At 47.7% G+C, this 25855-nt stretch overlaps 1 protein-coding gene and 2 long non-coding RNA genes across 19 annotated transcripts in view; 1 reads left to right on the top strand and 2 right to left on the bottom strand.

Moving 5' to 3' along the window:
* ANKDD1A (ankyrin repeat and death domain containing 1A) overlaps positions 1 to 14850 on the bottom strand; it is a 57832-nt gene extending 42982 nt beyond the window's left edge. For 16 of the 17 annotated variants that reach the window (XR_007407293.1, XR_007407292.1, XR_007407294.1 and 13 more), the window contains exons 1-4: positions 14676 to 14850; positions 10038 to 10141; positions 9100 to 9198; positions 4983 to 5081 (exon numbers count right to left, since the gene is read on the bottom strand). Coding sequence is in view for 14 of the 17 variants with exons in the window: in XM_049104214.1 (XP_048960171.1) it covers positions 4983 to 5081; positions 9100 to 9198; positions 10038 to 10141; positions 14676 to 14835 (462 nt within the window). In the remaining 3 variants the exon portion in view is untranslated. Of the gene's footprint in view, positions 1 to 4982; positions 5082 to 9099; positions 9199 to 10037; positions 10142 to 14309; positions 14613 to 14675 lie in introns of those variants that run through there. The other variant, XM_049104218.1, reaches the window with a different exon arrangement.
* LOC125754042 (uncharacterized) lies at positions 1129 to 7275 on the top strand. The gene is made up of 2 exons (XR_007407295.1): positions 1129 to 1296; positions 6502 to 7275. It is a non-coding gene; the product is annotated as an uncharacterized LOC125754042 (long non-coding RNA).
* A 3704-nt stretch (positions 14851 to 18554) lies between the features above and the next one.
* LOC125754041 (uncharacterized) lies at positions 18555 to 24607 on the bottom strand. Its single transcript, XR_007407291.1, has 2 exons — positions 24084 to 24607; positions 18555 to 18870 (listed from the first exon to the last, which is right to left on the bottom strand). It is a non-coding gene; the product is annotated as an uncharacterized LOC125754041 (long non-coding RNA).
* Positions 24608 to 25855: the final 1248 nt, after the last annotated feature.

Below are 25855 nucleotides of genomic sequence, written 5' to 3'. Positions count from 1 at the left end.
ACCTAAGATTTGGGGATCCCTGGGTGGCGCAGCGGTTTGGCGCCTGCCTTTGGCCCAGGGCGCGATTCTGGAGACCTGGGATCGAATCCCACATCGGGCTCCTGGTGCATGGAGCCTGCTTCTCCCTCTGCCTGTGTCTCTGCCTCTCTCTCTCTCTGTAACTATCATAAATAAATAAAAAAAATTAAAAAAAAATAAATAAACCTAAGATTTGTGTATTTCATCATGGGTAAAGAAATTCTAGTTAATGTTATGCATGCTGAAGTATTTAGAAGGAAGTATAGTGATGTCTGTAATTTATTTTGAAATGCTTCCAAAATTTACAAAGAACTCTCAAAGCTCATCAATGAGATATTAAACAACCCAATTAAAAAATCATTTTGACGCAAAGAAGATACATGGATGGCAAATAAGCACATGAAAAGATTATCTAACATCATTAGTCAGTATTTTTTTTTAATATTTTTATTTATTTATTCATAGAGACACAGAGAGAGAGGCAGAGACACAGGCAGAGGGAGAAGCAGGCTCCCTGCAGGGAGCTCGCTGTGGGACTCGATCCCAGGTCTCCAGGATCACACCCCGGGCTGCAGGCGGCGCTAAACCGCTGCGTCACCGGGGCTGCCCCATTAGTCAGTATTGAAATGCAAATTAAAACCACAAAGAGCTTCTAACAATAGCATAGGGAAAGCAAAAAATGCTACCATTATGGTGGAGAAACCTGGCCGACACCCGCTTTAACCATGTGATCGAGAGTGAGCTTATGGTTTATTATAAGAAATATGTATTTGAGGGGCACCTGGATGGCTCAGTGGTTGAGCACCTGCCTTTAGCTCAGGTCACGATCCCGGGGTCCTGGGATCCAGTCCTATATCAGGCTTCTCGCAGGGAGCCTGCTTCTCCCTCTGTCTCTATCTGTGTCTCTCATCAATAAATAAGTGAAATCTTTAAAAAGGAAAAAAAGTAAAAGAAATGTGTATTTGGTCTTCGTCCTGTTTTGGGCATAGAGCTCCTGAAATGCTTGGAATTTTCTAAGTGTATAGAGTGATTAAAGTGTCTATTGTTATGTTAATTTGGTGACAAGGGAAGCCCAAGGTAACCTAGAGATGGGGGCTGGTTGCCTGGGAAACCAACTTGATTAGAGGATTAGAATTTTCCGTCCTACCCCCTGACCTCCAGGGAGGGGAGAGAGGCTGGAGGTTGAGTCAATCCCCAAAGATCGAGGATTTAATCTATCCTGTCTATGAAATGAAGCATCATAAGAATGCAAATGGACAGGGTCGGAAGAACTTCCAGGTTGGTGAACAAGAACGTGTCCACGTGCCGGGTCCCACACTCCACAAGCTCAAAAGTTCCTTTGTTTGGGGCCTCATTCGATGTGTCTCTTCATCTGGCTATTGATTTGTGTCCTTTAATATCTTTTGTAATAAATTTGTGATCTAGTAAGTTCTGTGAGCCGCTCTAGCAAATTAAACAAACCCAAGGAGGAGGTTGTGGGAACCTCTTATTCATAGCCAGTTGGTGAAAAGTCCAGGTAACAGCCTGGATTTGGGACTGGCTTCTAAAGTGGGGGTGGCCTTGTGAGACTGAGCCCTTAACCAGTGGTATCTGGTGCTCTCTCCAGGCAGATAATGTTAGAATTGAGTTAAATTTGTGGGATACCCAGTTAGTGTCCATGGAAAATTTAACTAATTGCTTGGTGATAAGGAAAAAACACACACATCGGAACTGGTATCAGTATTGGATCAAGGTAGGGACGCCTGGCTCAGTGGTTGAGCAGCTGACTTCAGCTCAGGACATGATCCCAAGGTCCTGGGATCGAGTCCCACATCAGGCTTCCTGCAGGGAGCCTGCTTCTCTCTCTGCCTGTGTCTCTGCCTCTCTCTCTCTCTCTGTCTCTCATGAATAAATAAATAAAATCTTAAAAAGAAAAAAAAAAAGAATTGGATCAAGGTAATGCCACCAGTGACAGGCCATATTGGTATTGATAAAGTTAATTCTTATATCGAGATCTACAAAATAGAGGCTGACCCAGTGACCTGGCCCAGGGCATGAAACTAAATCTACCTCAGGGGCACCTGGGTGACTCAGTCAGTTAAACGTCTATCTTTGGTGCATTGTTGGTGGGAATGAAAATTAGTGTGGCCACTCTGGAAAACAGTGTGGAGGTTCTTCAAGAAGTTAAAAATAGAGCTATCCTATGACCCAGCAATTGCAATACTGGGTATTTACCCCAAAGATACTGATGTAGTGAAACGCCGGGACACCTGCACCCCAATGTTTATAGCAGCAATGTCCACAATAGCCAAACTGTGGAAGGAGCCACTATGTCCTTCGACAGATGAATGGATAAAGAATAGAATATTACTCAGCCATCAGAAAAGACAAATACGGGATCCCTGGGTGGCGCAGCGGTTTGGCGCCTGCCTTTGGCCCAGGGCGCGATCCTGGAGACCCGGGATCGAATCCCACGTCGGGCTCCCGGTGCATGGAGCCTGCTTCTCTCTCTGCCTATGTCTCCGCCTCTCTCTCTCTCTCAATGTGTGACTATCATAAATAAATAAAAATTTAAAAAAAAAAAAAAAAAAAAAAGAAAAGACAAATACCCACCATTTGCTTCCATGTGGGTAGAACTGGAGGGTATTATGCTGAGTGAAATAAGTCAGAGAAGGACAATCATCATATGGTTTCATTCATGTGTGGAGTAAAGAAATAGTGAAAGGATTATAAGGGAAAGGAGGGAAACTAAGTGAGAAAAATTAGAGAGGGAGCAAACCATGACAGACTCCTAACTCTGGGAAACAAAGAGTTGAGGAAGGGGAGGTGGTTGGGGGAATGGGGTAACTGGGTGATGGGCACTAAGGAGGGCACTTGATGAGATGAGCACTGGGTGATATACTATTTGTTGGCAAATTGAATTTAAATAAAATTAATTAATTAATTTAAATGTTTTAAAATTAAAAAAAAAAACAAAAAAACAAAAAAAAACCCCAAAGGTCTGTCTTTGGCTCAAGTCATGATCTCAGAGTCCTGGTATTCAGCCCTGAGTCAGGCTCCCTGCTCAGCAGGGAATCTGCTCCTCCCTCTCCCTCTGCTCCCAGCTCCCCCACCCCAGCTCATGCCCTCAATCTCTCTCTCTCAAACAAATTAATTAATTAATAAAAATAAACCCACCTCAGCCTGCACTTAGTTTTCACTGTCATTGGACAGTGTCCAATGACCCCTGATAGGAGGCAGTGAATCTCTCGTTTTCTTTCCCAAATTCCATAACCCCAATTTAATCATGAGAAAAATATCAAAGGAGCCCAAATTGAAGGACATTCTACAAAATGCCCAACAGTACTCCTCAAAAGTGTCAAGGTTGTGAAAAACAAGTAAAGACTGAGAAACTGTCATAAGATCAGAGGAGACTAAGGAGAGACAAGGTGACCAACTACTTTGGGGGATATTAATGGGAAAATTGCTGAAATTCTAACACAGCCTATAGTTTAGTAAAACTCTAGATATCGGGCAGCCCAGGTGGCTCAGCGGTTTAGTGCCGCCTTTAGCCCAGGGCCTGATCCTGGAGACCCGGGATCTAGTCCCACATCGGGCTCCCTGTGTGGGGCCTGCTTCTCCCTCTGCCTGTGTCTCTGCCTCTCTCTCTATATATATATCTCTCATTAATAAAATCTTTAAAAACAAAACAAAACAAAACAAAACTCTAGATATCACCAGCGCCTGGCAAAGTAGAGCCAGGTGAATAGCAGAGAAAAAGAAAGCTCCAGGGCTAAACCAACTGTGGCCTAGCCATGGCTTGGCTCAAGGCTCCTCTGCAAGGGAGATGGAGACTTCTAGGAAGGATCCTGAACAAGTGATAGAAAGGTAGTTGGATGGTCTCCTTGCAAAGATGGCCACAACCACTCCTCCCACCCTTGGAAACAGCCAAAGCAATAGGATTGTCCTCTTTTCTCTTCAAGGGGGAGAATCCAATATTCTCCATCTCCTGAAGCCAGCAACAGAATATGGCGGAAGTGGTATCATGTGACTTCCCAGCTGTAGCCTCCAGAGACCATGCCATTTCCACTCTTGCGTTCATTCATCATTGAAAAAAAATGTTCAATTTTTTAAGTTGATGAAAGTGAGAAGTTAGAAGTTAATGAAAACAGAAATGTTCTTTTTATTCCTCACCCTGAATTCTCTCTAAGGACCCACATTGAGAATCCCTGGCTGACAGCATCTGGTCCAGAAATGTCTGCATTTTCATTAGGGCCACTGACCCCCTAAATGGTAAGACACCAGTGTTGAGATCCCTGGCACTCGGACTAGCGGGCCTCCTCCCTCAGACCACAGAGCACACCAATGAGCAGCCAGGCTCCCTACTGTGCCAGGTGCTGAGTCAGGTACTTTACACATAGCACTGAGCTTCTCCCTCGGCTCAGAGGTACTAGCATCCCCACTTTCCAAGGTGAAAACTGAGGCTCAAGATGCTTAAGTAATTTGCCCAAGGTCCCAGGGTTGGTAACCAGAACTTTGCTCCTTCTACCCCACCACACCACAAGGGAGGCAGGGCCCAGCTGGAGGTGGGAGGAAGCCCCAGCCTCTCATTAAATCTTCCTAACCACCTTCTAAAGGTGTTACTTTGATTCCTCCTGTGTGATTAAGGAGGCTGCCCTGAGGCCTAGGGACTGTCTCTAAGCAGCAGGCATAGTGGTAAAGGGATAAAGGGTCGGGGCACTAGAAGAAAGAGGCTTTTAATGCTGTTAAAGAGAGCCACCCCAGCACTTCTCCCAGGCCCAGTGGAAATAGCAAGCATCCCACCCTCACGGGGCTGAGCTCAGCTGGGGCTTCCGGAGGGTTCTCAGAAGGCAGGGGCAAGCCAGGACAGCAGAGCCACGTTGGGAAGGGGGTGGGGGTGAGAGGCAGACCAGTGCAGCAGGGGCAGAGGAGCAAACTGGGGGCAGGGACTCGGGGAGCAAGGGGGCTGCCAGCTGAGGCCTTACCTTGTTCTCACAGTGGATCTTGGCCCCAGAGTTGACCAGGATTTGGAGGATCCGCAAGTGGCCAAACCAGGCAGACAGGAGGAGCGCGTTCATACCAAACTGGGGGAGAGGACACGGGGAGGAGGTGAGGTGAACGTAAGCAGGTGTCACTGTGCCACATGAGCCCAGGTCTCTGATGAAAATCATACAAACATAAGGGACCATGCATGCCACTCAGGCCAGGGAGCACCAAACTCTAGGAATGTGAAAACCATGGCGTTTTTTTATTTTTATATTTTTTTAAGATTTTATTTATTTGAGAGAGCACAAGTGGGGGGTAAGGGGCAGAAGGAGAGGGAGAAGCTGACTCCTCGCTGAGCAGAGTGGCCAACATGGGGCTCCATCCCAAGACCCCGAGGTCATGACCTGAGTCAAAGGCAGATGCTTAACCGACTGATCCACCCAAGCACCCCTCCATAGCATTTTTTTAAATAGAGGCTGAAACACTATCACAACCTTTTGTTTTTGCTAAATAAAATTTTAAAATAGAGCCGCAGGGAAAAATAAATAAATAAAATAGAGGCACAGGGACACCTGGGTGGCTCAGCTGAGCGTCTGCCTTCGGCTCAGGTTGTGATCCCCAGGTCCTGGGATCCAGTCCTGCATCAGGCTCCCTGCCTGGAGCCTGCTCTGCCCTCTGCCTATGTCTCTGCCTCTCCTGTGTGTCTCTCATGAATAAATAAATAAAAATCTTGGGATGACTGGGTGGCTCAGCAGTTTAGTGCCTGCCTTCAGCCCAAGGCACGATCCCAGAGGCCCCAGATCAAGTTCCGCATTGGGCTCCCGGTGCATGGAGCCTGCTTCTCCCTCTGCCTGTGTCTCTGCCTCTCTCTCTCTGTGTCGCTCATGAATAAATAAATGGAATCTTAAAAAAAAGAAAAAAATCTTTAAATAAGAATAAAATAGGGGCATCTGGGTGGCTCAGCTGGTTACATGCCTGACTCTTGATTTCAGCTCAGGTCATGACCTAAGGGTAATGAGAGCAGCCCCACATCAGGCTCTGTGCTGGGTCTGGGCCTGCTTGGGATTCTCTCTCTCCATCTCCCACTGCTCCCCCACCCCGGCCCATTTGTGCTGTCAATAAATAAATAAATAAATAAATAAATAAATAAATAACAAAAATAAAACAACTACCATCTCTTCTCCCCATCATTTAATAAATATGAAACCTTTTAATACAAAAAAATTAGGAGAGAGGATCCCTGGGTGGCACAGTGGTTTAGCACTGCCTGCAGCCCAGGGTGTGATACTGGAATCCCGGGATCAAGTCCCACGTCAGGCTCCCAGCATGGAGCCTGCTTCTCCCTCTACCTGTCTCTGCCTCTTTCTCTCTCTCTCTCTCTCTATGTCTATCATAAATTTAAAAAAAAAAAAAAAATCTTTAAAAAATTTTTAGGAGAAACTAATCTCAGAATATGGTCTTTCCAGAGACAGCTTCATGAAAAACACACTCTATTGTTCTTATTTTTTTATTTGCTAGGGCCGGTGAAGACCTCACCCTGGACTGGTGTTTGGGAACCAACTGTTTGAATCTCCTAAAGGATGGCCTCCAGACACATGGCTTAAGCCTGCAGACACCTCACGCCTCACAAAACATGCACTGCACTGACAAACACTGCTCACTTTGGAAAGCATCTTCTTCCACTGTACTGAAATCTGCATCCCTGTGCCTTCCACCCCATTGGCCCTTTGGAGCAACTAAGAATACGTCTGGGCCCTTTTCTGATGGTGGCCCAGCACCTATTTGCAGGCTGCTCTTCTCAACATCTGTGAAGCGCTCTGGGATCATCAGAACCCCCTCACCGACCTCTGCCCTCATGTGGTTCTGCGTATAAGCCAGCACTGGGTAGGCTCTCAAATCACTGTTGGCTAAGGAAGAGGATACATACTCCCAGGGCAGAGTCCAGGGGGAGAAGGGAGAAGCCCACAGGCACCTGGGAATGAAAAGGGTTAAGGCTCAGGGCTGGGGGAGGAGAGTCATGGGAGCCAGAGCCTCCTGCCAGTGGGAACCCCAGGGATACTTCTGTGTCCTAGTACCAAGAACCGTCCAGGACAGCGCTCTATGGCATATCTTCAAGACCTTCCCCCCAACAGCAGAATCGCCTTCTTTGTCTCCCCAACCCTTCTGTTAACTAAAGTTAACATGCCCATCAAATTGAACACCAATAAAAAATAAATTTATTATTAAAAAAAAATAATAACATGCCCATCAGCTTTCTTACTTTCACTTTCCTTTTTTTTTTTTTTTTTTTTTTAAGATTTTACTTATTTATTCATGAGAAACAGAGAGACAGAGAGGTAGAGACACAGGCCGAGGGAGAAGCAGGCTCCCTGAAGGGAGCGTGATGTGGGACTCGACCCCTGTCTCCAGGATCATGCCCTAGGCCGAAGGCGGCGCTAAACTGCTGACCTACCCAGACTGCCCTTATTTTTCAAAATATATTTATTACTATTTGCAAAGAAAACACATCTATAAAAGCACCATATCTTACTATTCTTCCTCATATCTTCTTTTCTCACTGATTCCCTCAAGGAAGAAATAACAGAGCACAGAGGTGATTGGGGGGGCGGTTGTGGGCATAGGCCCATCGTGTGAGGTCCCAATATTTTGTTGGGAAACACAGACTAAAGGATCTCAAGCATCCTCCTTCCAGAGTCACCTCTAAATGAGGCCTAAGGAAATGCAGAGAGATGGGGCAGGAGTGGAGGGGGGGGTAGAGGTTGCTTCCTGCCCCCACCCCCCACTCCAGCTTGTCATCAAGCTCCCCCTCATACTGGAGCCTGGGAACAGAGAGAGGCCAGGGCAAAGAACAGTTTTCTGTGAAAGGTGTCTCTCTGTAGGGAAGTTTGTAATTCTTTAAAAGTTGTTTAATTTAGACTCTTAAATGTATCCCTGTCAAGTGCCATCGTCAGACTCAGTCCTCTCCCCAACTCTCTAGAGATGATTTCATAGATCCTGTTATTCTTTAGTGTTCTCTCTCAGCAATGTGTTGTCTGCCAACTTGTTAAGTAAGACTATTGGTCTTTTTTTTTTTTCTTAAAGATTGATTTATTGGGGCACCTGGGTGGCTCATGGTTGAGTGTCTACCTTTGGCTCAGGTCATGATCCCAGGTCCTGGGATCGAGTTCCGCGTGAGGCTCCCCAGAGGGAGCCTGCTTCTCCCTCTACCTATGTGTCTGCCTCTCTGTGCGTGTCTCTCATGAATAAATTAAGTCTTTAAAAAAAAAAGTGGAAAGTAACTTAAATATTTAAAAAAAAATTTTTTTTAGTAACTTAAATATTAAAAAGAGAGAGAGAGAGCGTGCCTGTGCTGGCGGGAAGAGCAAAGGGAAAAAGAGTCTTAAGCAGACTCTGCTGAGCGCAGCCGGACGCAGGGGCCAGACTCGGGTGATCTCACCACCCTGAGATGAGACCTGAGCGGAAACCAAGAGCCGGTTGCTTAACCGATTGCGCCATCCAGGAGCCCCAGACTGTTAGTCTTCATTCAAGTCTCTAGTTAAAGCGTCAGCCAGGGCAAAGCCTCATCGCATATCATGGGAGACCCACCTCCTGAGGATTTTACCAATAAGTCGTTCATCAATCCACCCAATTTTCTGTTCTACAGCCCCTATCTCTCCCTGTTCACATGGTATCATGAGGGACCGAGAACTAAAAAGCTCTTGATGGGCAGCCCAGGTGGCTCAGTGGTTTAGCGCTGCCTTCAGCTCAGGATGTGATCCTGGAGACCTGGGATCGAGTCCCGCGTCGGGCTCCCTGCATGGAGCCTGCTTCTCCCTCTGCCTGTGTCTCTGCCTCTCTCTCTCTCTCTGTGTCTCTCAGGAATAAATAAATAAAATTAAAAGAAAAAAAAAAGCTCTTGAAAATGGAGAGATCTTGATGGCTGCACAAGGGAAACCTGGGATCAGCATAGTGTCACCGGCCCTAAACCGCTTCCCGTCCGCCCCTTGCCTGTGTGTTCGTGTATCAGTGCAGCCTCCGCGGGGACAGCCACAGCGGGTGTCCCCTCCCCACCCCGGGACAGGCAGGCACACAGCCATGCACACGTGCGCAGACGCGCCTGTGCGAGGGGTCCCCTACCGCGTCCTCATCGTCCACAGCAACCTCGTGCTGCAGGAGCAGCTGCACGGCCTGCTCGTGCCCGGCGCCCGCGGCCCAGTGCAGGGCCACCCTGCCCACCTGCCGGGGGGAGAGCAAAGTGTGAGGTGCCAGCTGCCTGCCTGGCCCACCCCCTCCCTGCCCCCGGTGTCTCCGGTTGCAGGACAGCTGGTCTGCAGGGTGGAAGGGATTGTGCAGGCTCTGGTGACAAGGGGGCAGGACCCCAATCCCACTCAGGCCCTCTCCTCCACCTTCACATGACAGCGGCTGAAACAAACGTAGTAAAAACGCAATGACTAGATCCAGCTATCCCCCTACCCCCCACCTAAGGCTTCCCAGCTTCCCACTGCTCTTGGGACAAACTCCTAACCCTGGGCCCTGCCCACTACTCAGAAATGCCAAACTATTCCCCCCTGCCCTGTCTTTGTTCCTGCTGGATAGCCACCTGTCAGAGGAGTCCTGTCCTAGTCTTTGAGGGCCCCTGACTGCCTGCATTCTGTGCCCCCCCTTCCTTCAGAACAGGCCAAAGGGGCCCAATCCCCTACCACATTGTCAGACCACCCCAGAAGTTCATCATGGTCTTTGGCCTCAGCACATCTGAGCAAGATTGGGGGAATCCTGCTTCCCTGGCCCTCCTGACTCTAACCTTTGTTCCTTGGGTGTGCCTTTCAGATGGGTGACAGGAACGAAGAGTATGTGATCCCCACTTGTCCAAGCCTGGCTGGGAATCCCTACCCTGACCTGGGACCAGGCCTCAGAGACCTGGAGACAACATGAACAATCTGAGCCTCCCCCAAGCGAACACATGCAATGCTCTGCCTTCAAGGGCTCCATGAACTGTTCCCTCGGTGTGGAGGTGTCACCATGGCAGGCACTGTCCCTATCCAAGCATCCCAATTTGGAAGAGCCCCTGTACGAACGTGGTTTCTGGCTCTGACGTTGACTCTCCTTTCAATCAGTTCCTTCATCCTGCCGATGTTGTTCCGTCGGGCGGTCTCATGGAGCTGCCGTTCCAGAGGAAGCACTAAGGGCAGAAAAGGGGATGTGGGATGAGGGGAGGGTGCCCACTGCCTAGAGGAGAGATGAACAGCTCCTCCCTGCCCTGAATGTTTCCCAGGCAGGAGTCTTCTAGCTAGGACTGGTGGTGGGGATGCCTCTCCTCCCTTTGGATGTTGGGGACTTCCCCAGACAAGCCGCTTTTCTTCACTAACTCACCACAAGTGCCCACGACCAGGACTCAATAAAACCCCAAAGACGGGACAGCATGGGCGAGACTGCCCACGGGAGCCAGGTATGTGCCCATTATGGTCCTCATCCAGTTTTCATGACCCCAACAGCAGCTCTTGAGGAAGGGAATGGAATTCATTCCCACTGGAGTTGATAACTGCCTTTTCCATGGCTTTGTCCAGTGAAGAAGGCAGACAGGATTTTTTTTTTTTTTTAAGATTTTATTTATTTATTCATGAGAGACACAGAGAGAGGCAGAGACACAGGCAGAGGGAGAAGCAGGCTCCTTGCAGGGAACCCGATACAGGACTCGATTCCAGGACCCCGGGATCACACCCTGAGCCGAAAGCAGATGCTTAACCACTGAGCCACCCAGGTGTCCCTGTGCCCCTATTTTTAAATTTTATTTAGAAAAAACAAAAGTGGGAACCCTGAGTGGTGCAGCGGTTTAGCGCCTGCCTTTGGCCCAGGGCGCGATCCTGGAAACCCGGGATCGAATCCCACGTCGGGCTCCCGGTGCATGGAGCCTGCTTCTCCCTCTGCCTGTGTCTCTGCCTTTCTCTCTCTCTCTCTCTCTCTGTGACTACCATAAATAAATAAAAATTTAAAAAAAAAGGAAAAACAAAAGTTTGCAGTAATTTTCAGCCTCTATTTTTAAAAATGCCATGGAGGGGTGTTTCGGTGGCTCAGTCAGTTAAGCATCTGCCTTCGACTCTGGTCATGACCTTGGGGTCTTGGGATTGAGCCCCATGTTGGGCAGGCAGCCAGGATTTACTGAGCCACGTATTTCATTAAGCTTGGGCAAGGCCAGAGGCATGTTCACCTTCCTTCTTTGTCCTTGTCCCTCCACCTCTTCTCCCTTCATCCCCAATCCCAAACAGCTGTCACCTCCCAGCTGTGGGGCCCACCCAGATTTGCCTTCTCTCTGGGCTCCTCTTGCCTCAACACTGCACCATTATCTCAGACTAGAGGGAGCCTCAGAGCTCCCCCTGCTGGCCTCCTGCCAACGGTGGGCTCAGAGGGTGGTAGCCAAGCCAGGAAGATCCAGGCCTGGTGACAGGGTCCAGGTCTCATCTCACCAGACCCCTACGCTGCCATCATCCTGACTGCTCTTGGCTTGTGAGGATGTCTGGTGTCCTTAGCTGGACCACAAGGTCCTTGGGGGCCCTGGCCAAATCTGACCTTTGCCAATCCACCTACAGCTCACAGCAGGCCCAAAGCTGGACATAGGGAGGGCTCCATAAAACTGCTTCCAGGGGTGCCTGTGTGGCTCAGTGATTGAGCATCTGCCTTTGGCTCAGGTCGTGATCCCAGGGTCCTGGGATCGAGTCCTGTATCATGCTGGGGAGCCTGCTTCCCCCTCTGCCTATGTCGCTGCCTCTCTCCATGTCTCTCATGAACAAAAAAAATAAAATCTTAAAACAAAAACAAAACTCTGTTTCCATGAGTGACACATAAATCCTCAGACTAATAGATAACTGTCCCTCCCCCAGAAAGGTTTCGACACGCTAGCACAGGCACAAATATTTGTTGGTCCTTTGCATGGTCATTAGAGGGCAGATAATCTGTGGTCTACTTGCTGCCAAACCCACATCCTGCATGTTTGGTCCAATGCGAATGTCCAGATCCAGCCCCTGTGTATATCCAGGGACAGGTGGCCAGTGTTTTGGCAGGGAAAACTAGGATGCACTGAGGTGACAGACAGGCTGGCCATCAGTCTACTTTCCAGATATGTATGGGACAGGGTCTTGGGCTTTCAAGGGCCTTGTAAACACAATTTGGGGAGTTTAGAGCTGCTGCCCCAGGGCAATCACATGGCCCTAGGTTTCAACTCTGGCGAGTCACTTCCAGGCCTCCAGGCCATGTGACTTAATTATCCTGTGCCTCAGTTCCTTTATCTGCAAAATAGGGAACATTAGCCACCCTGTAGGGTTATTGTAATGATTAGATATAAGATAAGAAAAGCCCCAAGCATGGTATCTATCTAGCAAATAGTGCCATCATCATCCTCACCATTATTCCTCTAAGGCAAAGTAAATTCTGGTGGCCAAAGACCTGGAGGTGGTGGGGCCTCCTTCACTTAGGGTCCTCTAAGCCCATGAAATCCCAACCAAAGAAAGCACCCTCTCTATCCACCTCCACGCATTATTTTTCTCCATGGCACCCCTCACCACAGATGTATGATATACTTACATATTTATTAGGTTTATTACCTGCTTCCCCTATTATAGCCGGGTTGGACAGAGGAGATCTTAGTCTGACATGTTAATTGCTGTATCCCCAAATTCAGGCCCTGGCACACATGTGTTGAATGAATGAGTGACATATAAATCATTTAATCTCTTCAGGGGCCTTCGAATTCTAAGATACTGTCCCAATTAAGACTCATTAGTCCCCCGGAAAATCAAACCACAAGCTCAGATAAATGGCAGGAAAGAGGCTTTGAGGAGGAAGCAGCTTCAGATCAATATTTCAGGGGAGGGGGAAACACCACCTTCTAAGTGTGGTCTCCATTGCTAGCTCTTCCCTTCCCCATCCACAAAGGGGGGTACCCTTCCTGTAGGTGAGGAGAAGGCTCTTCTGGAAGAACCCCTCTCAGATCTCAAACATCTCCAGGAAGCGTGGAGTCAGTCCCAAGCTTTTGTTTCCTTAACCTCTTGGCTGAACACCATGAGCCAGGTTCAGGAAGAGAGCTGGCACTTCAGGTGTGAGCTTAGAGAAGCTGGGGTTCTAGTACCCACTCTGCCACTTTCTAGCAGCAGGATCCTGGGCTAGCCATGTACCCCTTGGAGGCCTCCCTTTCTTCAGTTCTAAAACCGCAGGAGGGTGGGACGCCTGGATGGCTCAGTGGTGGAGCATCTGCTTAGGTAGTGATCCTGGGATTCCCAGTAGTTCTGGGAAGGAGTCCTGCATTGGGATCCTCACAGGGAGCCTGCTTCTCCCTCTGCTTGGGTCTCTGCCTCTCTGTGTCTCTCACAAATAAATAAATAAAATATTTTAAAAATAAAAATAAATAAAACTGCAGGGTGGTGAAGAAAGTTCTATGTAGAGATCCTTGGGATCCTTGGGTGGCTCAGAGGTTTAGTACTTGCCTTTGGCCTGGGGCATGATCCTGGAGTCCCTGGATCGAATCCCACATCAGGCTCCTTGCATGGAGCCTGCTTCTCCCTCTGTCTGTGTCTCTGCCTCTCTCTCTCTCTCTCATGAGTAAATAAATAAAATCTTAAAAAAAAAAAAAAAAAAAGAGAGAGAGAGATCCTTTCCAGCTAGGACTCCCTTTTTCTTAGCTGAAACCTACAAGTGGCTTGGTTTGTGCTGGCAAACAGCCATGAGTCTGAGCGGGAGCCAGCAGACCCTGCAAGGCACCAGTGAAGCCCAATCTCATCTCCTCCAACCACCTCCACTCATGCACCCTCTTTCTGGCCCATATCAAATACACACTGAATCCTGGCCTTGGAGACCTTCCCCAGTGCGCCTCCTCTGCCCAGAATTCCCTCCCACACACCCCAATATTCCATTGCTGCACATTCTTTTTTTTTTCCTGCACATTCTCTTAAAGAATGGCTCTCTCGTAAGAGCCAGCTCAAGTGATCCTCCGGCTCTTAAGGGCCAGTTCAAATGATCCTCTGCCCCAGGCCGACCGTGCGCCCTTTGAAACAGCACCTCCATAGAGCTCCTCACCCCACACCCCCATCTCAGCGAGGACCCTGGCACAACCCTTCTCTCCCCTCTCCCAGGGAGAGCAACCGGAGCCCCTCAGGCCGGCTCATGCCCCCAGGGATGCTGCTCCCAGCCTGGAGGCCCTGGTACGGAGCGCAGTCCTGGAGGGATGCTCTGTGGGGCGCTCAGCCACCTGCTGCAGCCGCAGCCTCCCTCCTCTGGGTTCCAGTTTCCCCACCTGGTATGGTCTTCACTCCCCGTCCAACCCAACATTCCGGGAGAGCTGGGGCCTTCGGGCTTCCTACCACTTAAAGGCCATGTGACCTTGGGTAGCTTATTTAACCTCCCCGAGCCTCAGCTTTCTCTTCTGCAAAACGGCGACAGCAGCAGATGGCGCCCCGGGTCCTCCGCGGAGGTCACACAGCGAGCCCCGCGCACCAGCTGAGCCTGCACACAGGACCGCGTAAGCATCGTGTCTCCGGCCAACGTCTCCGCGGCCGCATCGCGCTGCTCCCGGGCCTGGTGGCGCCACCCCGCCCCGGACCGCGGCCAGCGTCCCCCGGACGCCACAAAGAAGCCGGCGGCCGCGGCTCGGTCGCCCCCGCGGGAGTGCGGGGCTCCTCGGGGCTCGCCCGCGCCCGCCCCCGCCCCCGGGCCCGCGGCGGACTCACGGCCGTCGGTCTCCCACGCCGCGGGCTCCTCCAGGCCGCCGCTCCGCCGCCCCGGCGCGCGCTCCTGCCGAGGTCGGGGCCCGGGCGCCCCCGGGGGGGCGGGGGAGCGCGCGGCGGCCGCGGCCGCAGACCCCTCGGGCCCGCCCGAGCCCTGGAGCATGACGTGCGCGCAGCCGCCGCGGCCTCCGCCCGCAGGACCGGGCTGCAGGTGCCTCCGGGGCGGACCCCGCCTGCCCGCGGCTCCGCGCCTTTCACACCGAGGCCGGCGGGGCGGGGGTTCCCGGGGGCGTATCTCCCCCCGGGGCTGTCCCGGCGTCCCCGGCCCTGGCCCTTCGCGTTAGGCCTCCTGCAGGCCCCACCCTCGGGACTCTGGAGCCTGCCCAGCTGCCCCCGGACGCTGGGAGTCAGACTCCAAGGGTCTGGACAGGCAATCAAGGAACAGACCCCCCAGCAAGCCTGTACGCATATGAAGACGTGCTCAGATTTTTTCATGATCAGAAAAATACAAGCTAAGGGTGGCTCAGTGGTTGAGCGGCTGCCTTTGGCTGAGGGCGTGATCCCAGGCTCCTGGGATCAAGTCCGGCAAGAGGATCCACTGCAGGGAGCCTGCGTCTCCCTCTGCCTATGTCTCTGCCTCTGTGTGTCTCTCAGGAAGAAAGAAAAGAAAGAAAGAAAGAAAGAAAGAAAGAAAGAAAGAAAGAAAGAAAGAAAGAAAGAAAGAAAGAAAGAAAGAAAGAAAGAAAGAAAGAAAGAAAGGAAGAAAGAAAGGAAAGAAAGGAAGAAAGGAAAGAAAGAAAGGAAAGAAAGAAAGAAAGAAAGGAAAGAAGAAAGAAAGAAAGAAAGAAAGAAAGGAAAGAAAGGAAGAAAGAAAGAAAGAAAGAAAGAAAGAAAGAAAGAAAGAAAGAAAGGAAAGAAAGAAAGAAAGAAAGGAAAGAAAGAAAGAAAGAAAGGAAAGAAAGAAAGAAAGAAAGAAATTTTTTTTTTTTTATTTATGATAGTCACAGAGAGAGAGAGAGAGGGGCAGAGACACAGGCAGAGGGAGAAGCAGGCTCCATGCGTGGGACTCGATCCCGGGTCTCCAGGATCGCGCCCTGGGCCAAAGGCAGGCGCTAAACTGCTGCGCCACCCAGGGATCCAAGAAAGAAAGAAAGAAAGAAAGAAAGAAGAAAGAAAGAAAGAGAGAAAGAGAGAGAGAGGGAGGGAGGGAGGAAGGAAGGAAGGAAGGAAGGAAGGAAGGAAGGAAGGAAGAAGGAAAAAGAAAGAAAGAAAGAGGGAGGGAAGGAAGGAAGGAAAGAAAGAAAGAAAAAGAAAGAAAGAAAGAAAGAAAGAAAGAAAGAAAGAAAGAAAGAAAGAAAGAAAAAGAAAAGAGAGAGAGAAAGAGAAAGGAGGGAGGGAGGGAGAAAAAAAGAGAAAGAAAAATACAAGTTAAGAGAAGCAAGGAAACAATGTGTGGCTTGGGGAGTGGATGGCAGCTGGGGGCGCAGGCTGTGAAAGAATTCACCTAAGGCAGAACAAAAAAGTCAGAAGTTTGTTGGATACACTGCAAGGGGGCTTCAGGCAGGACAACAAAGCGGGGACTGCCACAAGGCAGTAGCAAAGGGGCTATAGTTATAGGGCAGAGTGAGGAAGTACGGGGACAGAGTGAATTTTCCCTTTTTTGGTGACTGTGCCTGGTTGTAAGTACCCCATTGGTGCGTTAGGGAGGTACGTCACATAATGAGTCTGTTTGCATTCAGCTCTGTCGGTGGTCGCTGTGGGCCCTTTTACCTTGCTCAGGTTTCCATTGCTCAATCCTGTTATTTAAAAACAGCCTCTAGGGATCCCTGGGTGGCGCAGCGGTTTGGCGCCTGCCTTTGGCCCAGGGCGCGATCCTGGAGACCCGGGATTGAGTCCCACGTCGGGCTCCGGGTGCATGGAGCCTGCTTCTCCCTCTGCCTGTCTCTCTTTCTCTCCCTCTCTCTGTGACTATCATAAGTAAGTTTAAAAAAATAGAAAAAAAAATAAATAAATAAATAAATAAAAGCAGCCTCTACACCCAGGTGTATTCACAAGAGGGATTCAAATGCCCAGTGCTAAGCTGAAAAGGTAAAACAACCCATGAGACCTGTAACACAATATCAATAAATGCACACACACAGGACAACACAGATTACAAAGGCACAAACAAAAAGATACACATTATACATCAGAATGGGTTTCACTTCAGACCCCTGGGTCCATGTCTTCTCTTCTTTGCTTTTTTTTTGGCTTTAAGGCATTTACAGCTCCTTTAGATTTAGGGATAGTGGAGTCCCAGGCATCTCTACCCCCAGATAAAGAGCTATTACTACTTCTCTGGGATCAAAGAAGGAAAAATATTTTTCAGTCATTAGTGTAGTTCAAGGCTTCCTGGAGGAGGAGGTATTTGGGATGGCCTTCGAAAAATAACATAATGATAATAGCTAACATTTAAAGAGCCTCAAGCTAAGCATTTTGTGTGGATTATCTCATGTTGTCCCCCAAACCACCCTACGTGCACCATTTTACAGAGGAGGAACTAAAGCAGGAGACAGTAAATAACTCTCCCTACCTCACATGGGTAAGTAGTAGAGCCAGGGTTCTAACCCAGGTGGTCTGATTCAAGAGCCAGAGCATGAGCATCTGGCAGCTGGAGAGGATGCTGATGGAGTCAAAGCCACAGACAGCAGGCAGTGTCTCTAGGCCTTGGCCTCCCAGATGGATGCAGAGGTGCCAGGGAGCAGTTGGCTGGCATAACTGCCCACCTGCCATCCATGAGATCCATTGGCCTGAGCCAGCAGAATGAAGCAGCTGCTGCTTTTTGCATCTCAAACTAGCATGTTCATATGTTGGAATTCACTGTGGTGAATGAGGGGCACAGGAAACCACAGTGAGGACTTCAATTTTACATGATAACTGGGAGGGGGTAGAAAAGTTGCATTTTTATTAAAACAACCACGGTTATATGCACAAAGAGAGTAAGATGGCTCTCTCTTTGGGGATATTTGGAGGGAGATATTTGGGGTACACAAACCCTGGCTCTGCCTTCTTCCTGTCGCTGATGGGATGCAGAGTCCATTTTCACTTTGGGTCTCCAGCTCCAGCACTCAACATCATCCCCCAACCCCCATACACACTCAATCACTCACTTGCTCAATCTGATGATCCCTAGGTCATTCTCAAAGAAGACAGTAACACGCTGCCTCCATCCCCTTAGCATTAAGGACAGTGGGGTCAGGAAAAGAAGAGGTAAATCAGAGACCATCACAGTTGACAGGGATGGAGAGAGAACCTGAAAGCGCAGTGCTGAGGCTTGGGGTAGACCATGTGGGGGTGGCTCCAGGACCTGTATGAGTGTGTGTGACAGAGGGATGTGATTGACTTTAAAACTTACTAGAAATAACTAGGGCAGCCCCGGTGGCTCAGAGGTTTAGCGCCTTCAGCCCAGGGTGTGATCCTGGAGACCTGGGATCGAGTCCCCCATTGGGCTCCCTGCATAGAGCCTGCCTGTGTCTCCGCCTCTCTCTCTCTTTCTCTCTGTGTTTCTCATGAACAAATACATAAAATCTTTTAAAAAAGAAAAAAAAAAACTTCCTAGAAATAATGAGAAAAATATCAAAGTGAGGAAAAATGGATGGAAAACTTTTTTGTTTGTGGAAGAAATGTCAATTATAGTCATTTATGAGCTCTACGTATCGTGTTAGCCTATTAACTTTGTAGCTTAGTAATGATGCACATCATTTCAAATGTCTTTTTCCTTTTCCAATCTTCATGCAGCTGGGGTGCAAGGGTGCAAGGGCACCTGGTTTCAGAGATCCCAAGCAGACCAAGATTTGGCCACTGGCCACTGACAAAATCCCGAGGCAGAGAAATGAGCGGTGATAAAATCAGAAAGGAATTTATTTCAGTGAGGCCAACACCCAAAAGACCTTAGACCAGCATCTCAAAGCCCATCTCCAAAGTGCTGAGAATGCTTGTTGGTTTATATAAGGAAAATGTGGGGCAAAGGTCAGTGGGTACTGGGTACGTGCAGGTAGGCAGGGCAGTAGAGGTCAGGTCAGTCATTGTCTTGGGGTCAGTCACTGGAGCTTGCCGGCATCAGGGCAGTCCTTATTGCTTGAGGGGGTGGTAGTTTCAGCTCCTGTCACTGGATGCTTGGCCGGCAGGGTCTTTTAAGAGATAAGCTGGAAAGAAGAACCTAATCAACAAATCAATCAATCAAGAACGGATCGAGTCAAAGGAAGGCAGCTGAAGTCATCTCACTGGGGGAGGAAAAAACAATACAAAATTAAACTTGCTACAGTTCCTTCAGTAGAATGAAGTTTCCTCTGGCCTGCCTCAGGGCCTTTGCACTTGCCATTTCCATTTCCACAATTACCTCTTTGTCATTTTTTAAAAAAGATTTTATTTATTTATTCATGAGAGACTTGGAGAGAGAGGTAGGGATAGGAGATGCAGGCTCCATGCAAGGAGCCTGATGAGGGGCTCCATCCCAGGACTCTGGGATCACGCCCTGAGCCAAAGGCAGACGCTCAACCACTGAGCCAACCAGGCATCCCGCTCTTTGTCTTTTTTGACTGGCTTAAGTGTCCATTGCTTCATGTTAGTTGTGCCACCCCTCACTGTCCCTCTCACAGCAGCCTTTGCCTCCAGAGCACAGTCACAATTTGTAATTCTGGAACACACAAATAACACTGAGTCTATCTGTTCCTACTCAGGAGTCATTGCCCTGTCATTTTATACTCAAGGGGAACACTAGACTAGTATAAGACTAGTATATTATTTGCTCTACTTTTGTGTATATTTGAAATTTTCTATAATTTTTTAACAGAATTCCTATCCCTTGGATAAGGCAAATATGGAGAAATATTAATATGTGGTACTATTCTTTCAACTTTTCTGTAGGTTTGAAATTTTTCTGAGTAAAACATTAAGAGAAAAAAAAAAATCATCTCTTTGTCCTGATCCTTTTGCTTCAGTGAACTGGCTTCTTAGCTCAGACCTCAGACCCCTAGGCACCATTCTGAGTAGCTCTTTGCGACTGAGAGCAGTGTTATGGTCCCAGACCACCAAATAGAGCAGCTCCCAAACCCAGCAAGGTCAGAGCTGGGAGTAAAATCTAGGAGTATCTGGACACCTTGCAAATGTTGCTTGGGGCACTTGGGACTTCAAACCTACAAGTTCAGGGCTTCCATCAACTAGGGAGTCATGTGCCATTAAGACTTGCCTTCTACTGGGGTGGCTCAGTTGGTTAGGTATCTACCTTCAGCTCAGGTCACGACCTCAGGGGCCTGGGGTCAAGCCCCAAGTCAGGCTCCCTACTCAGTGGGGTGTCTGCTTCCTCTCTCCCTCTGCCTCTCCTGGCCACACCTCGGGTACTCGCTCCGGGGCTCTTTCTCTCAAATAAATAAGACTTATTTTCTACTGATTCAGTCATTCTTTCCCCTCTCTTTGTGATTTAATGGTGAATAGAAGTGCTTAAAGGAGTGGGGAAAGGGGTACCTGGCTGGCTCAGTCCGTGAAGCCTGGGACTCTTGATCTTGGGGCCCTGAGTTCGAGCCCCACATCATGTGTAGAGATTACTTAAAAAAAATAAAAGGGGGGGATCCCTGGGTGGCTCAGTGGTTTAGCGCCTGCTTTTGGCCCAGGGCGCGATCCTGGAGTCCCGGGATGGAGTCCCGCGTCGGGCTCCTGGCATGGAGCCTGCTTCTCCCTCCTCCCGTGTCTCTGCCTCTCTCTCTCTCTATGTCTATCATAAATAATAAATAAATAAATATTAAAATAAATAAATAAATAAATAAATAAATAAATAAATAATAAATAAAAGGGGATCCCTGAGTGGCTCAGCAGTTTGGTGCCTGCCTTCGGCCAGGGCATGGTCCTGGAATCCCAGGACCATGGTTTATTGCTATACATCTGCCAAGGGAGAGCAATCCTCGTCCCCATCCCAGCTCCATTCATCCCCATGAATTTTTCCCGGTGGGATTCAGAGCAGCCCAATTTGGAACAATGGTTCTTTCTACAGGTAACATGAAGAAAGGAAACACTGGCTTTTAAATCTTCATTCTGGGGAATCCCTGGGTGGCTCAGTGGTTTGGCACCTCCCTTTGGCCCAGGGTGTGATCCCGGGATCCCGGGATTGAGTCCCACGTCGGGCTCCCTGCATGGAGCCTGCTTCTCCTCTGTCTGTGTCTCTGCCCCTCTGTATCTGTATCTCTCATGAATAAATAAATAAAATCTTAAAAAAAAAAAAAAGAAGAAGAAGTAGGAGAGGTAAATCACAAGCAAACAGACAAATAAATATTCACTTGCATGCTCAAAATCATTAAACTATGAGTCTTTACAGCCTCTGAAGGCAATGACTGGCGCTTGTGGGCACCCAATAGGGCTGTTGCGGTGATAGGGAAGTTCTCAGTGGCAGGAAGGGTAGACAGACAAAACTATTCTATATGTTAAACCAGGCTGGGCAGTGAACATCTGGGCAATACAAAAAGAGTCTGATTAGAAGAGAAGCAGAGATTTGGGAGAAGTGGAGGCCCCACTAGAATGAGGGGATCTTTAGGGGAAAAGAGATACTGAAATACAGCTTTTAGGAAGTTGTGCTGTGTTTTGTTAAAAAAACAAAACAAAACAAAAAACAAACAAACAAAAAAAACCTAAATAAATCTGAAGACTTAATTGGCTTTATGAAGCAATTCAAGAATCAGCATCTCAGGGCACCTGGGTAGCTCAGTGGTTGAGGTCTGCCTTTGGCTCAGAGCCCGGTCCTACATCGGGCTCCCAATGGGGAGCCTGCTTCTCCCTATGCCTCTGCCTCTCTGTGTGTGTCTCTCATGAATAAATAAATAAAATCTTAAAAAAAAAAAAAAGAATCAGCATCTCCTCTAGCAAGTAGAGGGGAGCTCCTGAGGAATGTGCAAGGGAAGGTTTTTATAGAAGAGGGGTGGGACAAGAAAGTTATTAGCGAAAGAAAAGAAAGGATTGTTCCAGGCAAGGAGAGAACCCATGTGTCTGATGACCCAAGGGAGGTTGAAAGCGCACTTAGGTTAGGTATTAAACTGCTGTTTGGCGACTTGGCCTCACACCATCTTGGGCCTGTGGTTTTCTTTTTTAACAGTCTGAACTTTCCTGAATTCCCTGCCACTTTAAAGATAATGATTCGCATTATTTTTCAAGGCTCAAATTATGTCCTCTTTGGTCAAACTGGAGCCTAAAGGCTTTTACCTCAACCACAGTTGTCTAACAGCTTCCCTGCTTCTGTTGTGACAAGATACTCCAGATTGAGCCAGCACATTCCCAGCACCAGACCTAGAATCACCCATTTCTCCAGGGAGTCTTGGGTCCTTTTAGTGGGAAAGATGTTGAGAATCTGGGTTCTAGGGATGATCATTGATACTGGATTGGTCTTATTTCAAGGACTGTCGCGTGGATAGAGCTAGGACATGTTTCATTTGTTTGTTTCCCGATAAAATGGATCATGAGTTCATACTCCTGACTGAATGAATATAAACTTAAATTCCAAGACAACAGGGTTTTTACCTAACGTTATCAAAATTACATCTGTATTTTCTTTCTTCCACTTTGGAAGTCCCACTTCTCAGTAACTCCAACATAATTCCTCATTCACTTTACCCATAATATACTCACAACAGTCTCAGAATAACAATTCCAACATAAAAACCAACAATGTGATTCTTGAACACTGCTTAAGTATTTTGAAAAGTTTGTCTTGTTGGAGCGCCTGGCTGGCTCAGTTCGTAGAGTGTGTGACTCTTGATTTTTTCAGGGTTGTGAGTTTGAACCCCATGTTGAGTGTAGAGTTTACTTAAAAAGGGGGGAGGGCAGCTCCCAGATGGCTCAGTTGGTCCAACTCTTAATCTCAGCTCAGGTCTTGATCAAAGGGTCTTTTTTTTTTTAATTTTATTTATTTATTCATGAGAGAGAGAGAGAGAGGCAGAGACACAGGCAGAGGGAGAAGCAGGCTCCATGCAGGGAGCCCGACGTGGAACTCGGTCCTGGGTCCCCAGGATCCCAACCTGGACCAAAGGCAGCGCTAAACTGCTGAGCCACCCGGGCTGCCCTTGACCTGAGGGTCTTGTGTTCAAGCTCCACACTGGGCTCTGTGCTAGGCCTGAAGCCTACTTTAAAAAAAAAAAAAAAAAAAAAGTTTTTCTTGTCATTTGGATATACTCCACTAGGGGCATATAATCACATTACTGTTTTGAAGTCACTTGGAATATATATATCCTCTCTGTAGTTTTGCTACCAACTCAACATACATAGGTTTGGGGGGAAAAATGCATAGGTTTGTTTCATTTTTGCTTTTTTAAGTGTTAATTTTGTTTAGTAATTATATAAAATATTTATAGTTTCAAAGTCAGGTCAGTCTCTGAAGGTTGTCACAGTCAGTTGTCATAGACCAGCAGCTTCCAGCTGGATGTTGCTCTTCTTAATTCATAGCTAGCCTTTCTCCCCATCTGATGACCCTACTAGCCAACAGCAGCCCCAGGCGACCACAGATGCTCAGAGACAGGCCCTGAGGCATCTTCTATGTAGAGAAAACAGCTTCCTATACACCTCCCTGCAACTACCCCCGTGGTTCCATCTAGGCAGCTGGACACACTTAGTTTCTAAGATTGACTGGCCAGTGACTCCTCTGATCCCCCAACTCCCCTACAGTCACTGTCTTCACCAGCTCCTTCCACAATTGTACAAAGCAAATTACTATAATAAAGCCCCCATCCTGTAATCTCAGAGTGATTCTGCTCTTCAGTTGAATCCTGGCTGACACAATAACCTTTTCTTGTTGCTTACCCTTATAATCTTTATTTTTTGTATTTATTTTAAGATTTTATTTATTTATTCATGAAAGACACAGAGAGAGAGGCAGAGACACAAGGCAGAGGGAGAAGCAGGCTCCATGCAGGGAGCCCGACGTGGGACTCCATCTGGGGTCTCCAGGATCACACCCTGGGCTGAAGGCAGCGCTAAACCGCTGAGTCACCCAGGCCGCCCCCCCTTATATTCTTTTTTTTCTCCCCTTATATTCTTTAAATCAATCACACGTATGTATATGTAACATGACATAGGTATATTTTTTTCCTTTCCTACAATAACATACACAACTGTCTCATCTCACCTTTTTTTTATAACAGCTTTATTGAGATATAAGACACCATACAAATCACACATGTAAGTGTACAATTCAGTGGTTTTTAGTATTGTTCAGAGTTGTATTATTATCACCATTAAATGTTAGGACATTTTCATCACCTAAAAAAAGAAACCCCATACCTTTTAGCTCTCACCCCACTTTTGCCACCACCACAGCCCCCAGCAACCACTACTCTATCTTGTCTCTGCAGATGTGCCTAGTGTGGACACCCACATTGCTTTACTCACAGAACCCACCCGGGCGATCTCTCTGCTGTGGTATGTCACAATCCTCCTTGTCCCTTTTGCAGTTTCGTGTCCTTCATTGTGTGGCTTAGTTGACCAGTCCCTGCTGATGGACACATGTCCTATATCCAATCTTCAGCTATTACAATAGAGTTACAATGAACAGCCTTGTGCATGTATCATTTGGCTTTTTTTTTTTTTTTAACCAGTGCATCTATGGGATCTATTCTTAGAAGTGGGGTTGCTGTGTTAAAGGGTAAATGTACATGTGATTTTGCTAGTGATTGCCAAATCCCTTCCACAGAATCTGTACTATTTTGCACTTCATCAGCAATGTATGAGAGTGCCTGTTTCCTCATAGCTTTCCCAACAGAACATGCTGTCACACTCGGATTTTTGCCAATCTGATAGGTAAAAAATGGTAACTCAGTGTAGTTTTAATTTTTGTTTCTGTCATTACAAGCAAAGCTGGTTCTCTTGTCTATGTTTAAAAGCCATTTTCCTTTTTTATTGTCCTGAGAACAATCTGTTCTTATTTCTAGCTCATTTTCTTTATGATTATTGGCATTTGCCTTAAGACAATTTTAAGACAACTTTTATTCCTTGTCTTATTCATGAAGTAATGTTTGTTCATTACCAAAAAAAAAAAAAAAGGTTAAAATACAAAGAAAAATATAGCCATGATTTATATACTCAAAGATGACACTGGGAATCACTCATTATATGTTAGTTCCTTTCTCTTTCTCTCTTTCTTTCTTTCTTTCTTTCTTTCTTTCTTTCTTTCTTTCTTTCTTCTTTTTTTGAGTATAGTTGAGTATAGCTGACACACAATGTTACATTAGTTTCAGATGAACATTATCATGATTGGACAAGTTTAGACAGTTTATAAAGTTATGCTATGCTCACCACAAGTGTATCTACCACAGCTAACTAGCCCCATTCTTTATTTTATTTTATTTCATTTCATTTCATTTCATTTTAGAGAAAGAGAGAGAGAGAGAACGTGAGCAGGGGAGGGGGCAGTGGAAGAGGGAGAAACAGACTCCCTGCTCAGCAGGGAGCCCAACATGTGGTTCTATCCCAGAACTCCCCCCCCACCTCACACCCCACCCCTGGGATCAGGACCTGAGCCCAAGGCAGACGATTAACCAACTGAGCCACCCAGATGTCCCAGTTAGCCCCATTCTAACAAAAGGAAAAAAGACACACACACACACAATGGCAAAATATTTACTGGTCAGGTGCCAGCTCTTGGAAGCCAGAGGCTGAACTGGTCTCTCTGCTTGGAGCATCAGCCCTTCAAGGGGATAGAGGCCTGGAATGCCTGGAGATGGGAATGGCAGAGGGTTCTGACCAAGTAGGGTCAGGAGTAGCCAGTGGACAGCCCCTGGAGAGGTGCCACTACTGGAATGGGTAGTTTTAGTGTTGCTTACCCAGAAGGGAAAGGTGGATGGAAGCAGCCCTAGCACAGGGCTAAGAGTGAGCTCCAACCTTGTTTGTTCTGCAGTGCCCAACTCTGTGACCCTGGAAAAGTCTCTGCCCATCTGTTCACAAGGAAGTAGGCCTGGATGGTCCTTTACTCCCTGCCCAGGAAAGTATTGTACTAAGACAGGATGAATAATTCATTAGAAGAAGAAAACATTGATTAACTACACAAAGGAAGGCAGGGCTGTTTTATTTTTCAGCCCGCCCCCCAAACGTCAAAACTTAGACCCCATCTACACATCCCAACACTTGCTACTCATGTCTTCCTGAGTCTAGTCCCAGCTCTGCCACTCTCTAGC

Source organism: Canis lupus, chromosome 30 (genome assembly GCF_003254725.2).
Source record: "Canis lupus dingo isolate Sandy chromosome 30, ASM325472v2, whole genome shotgun sequence".
Taxonomy (NCBI): domain Eukaryota; kingdom Metazoa; phylum Chordata; class Mammalia; order Carnivora; family Canidae; genus Canis; species Canis lupus.
This window is presented reverse-complemented; position numbering and strand designations above follow the sequence as displayed.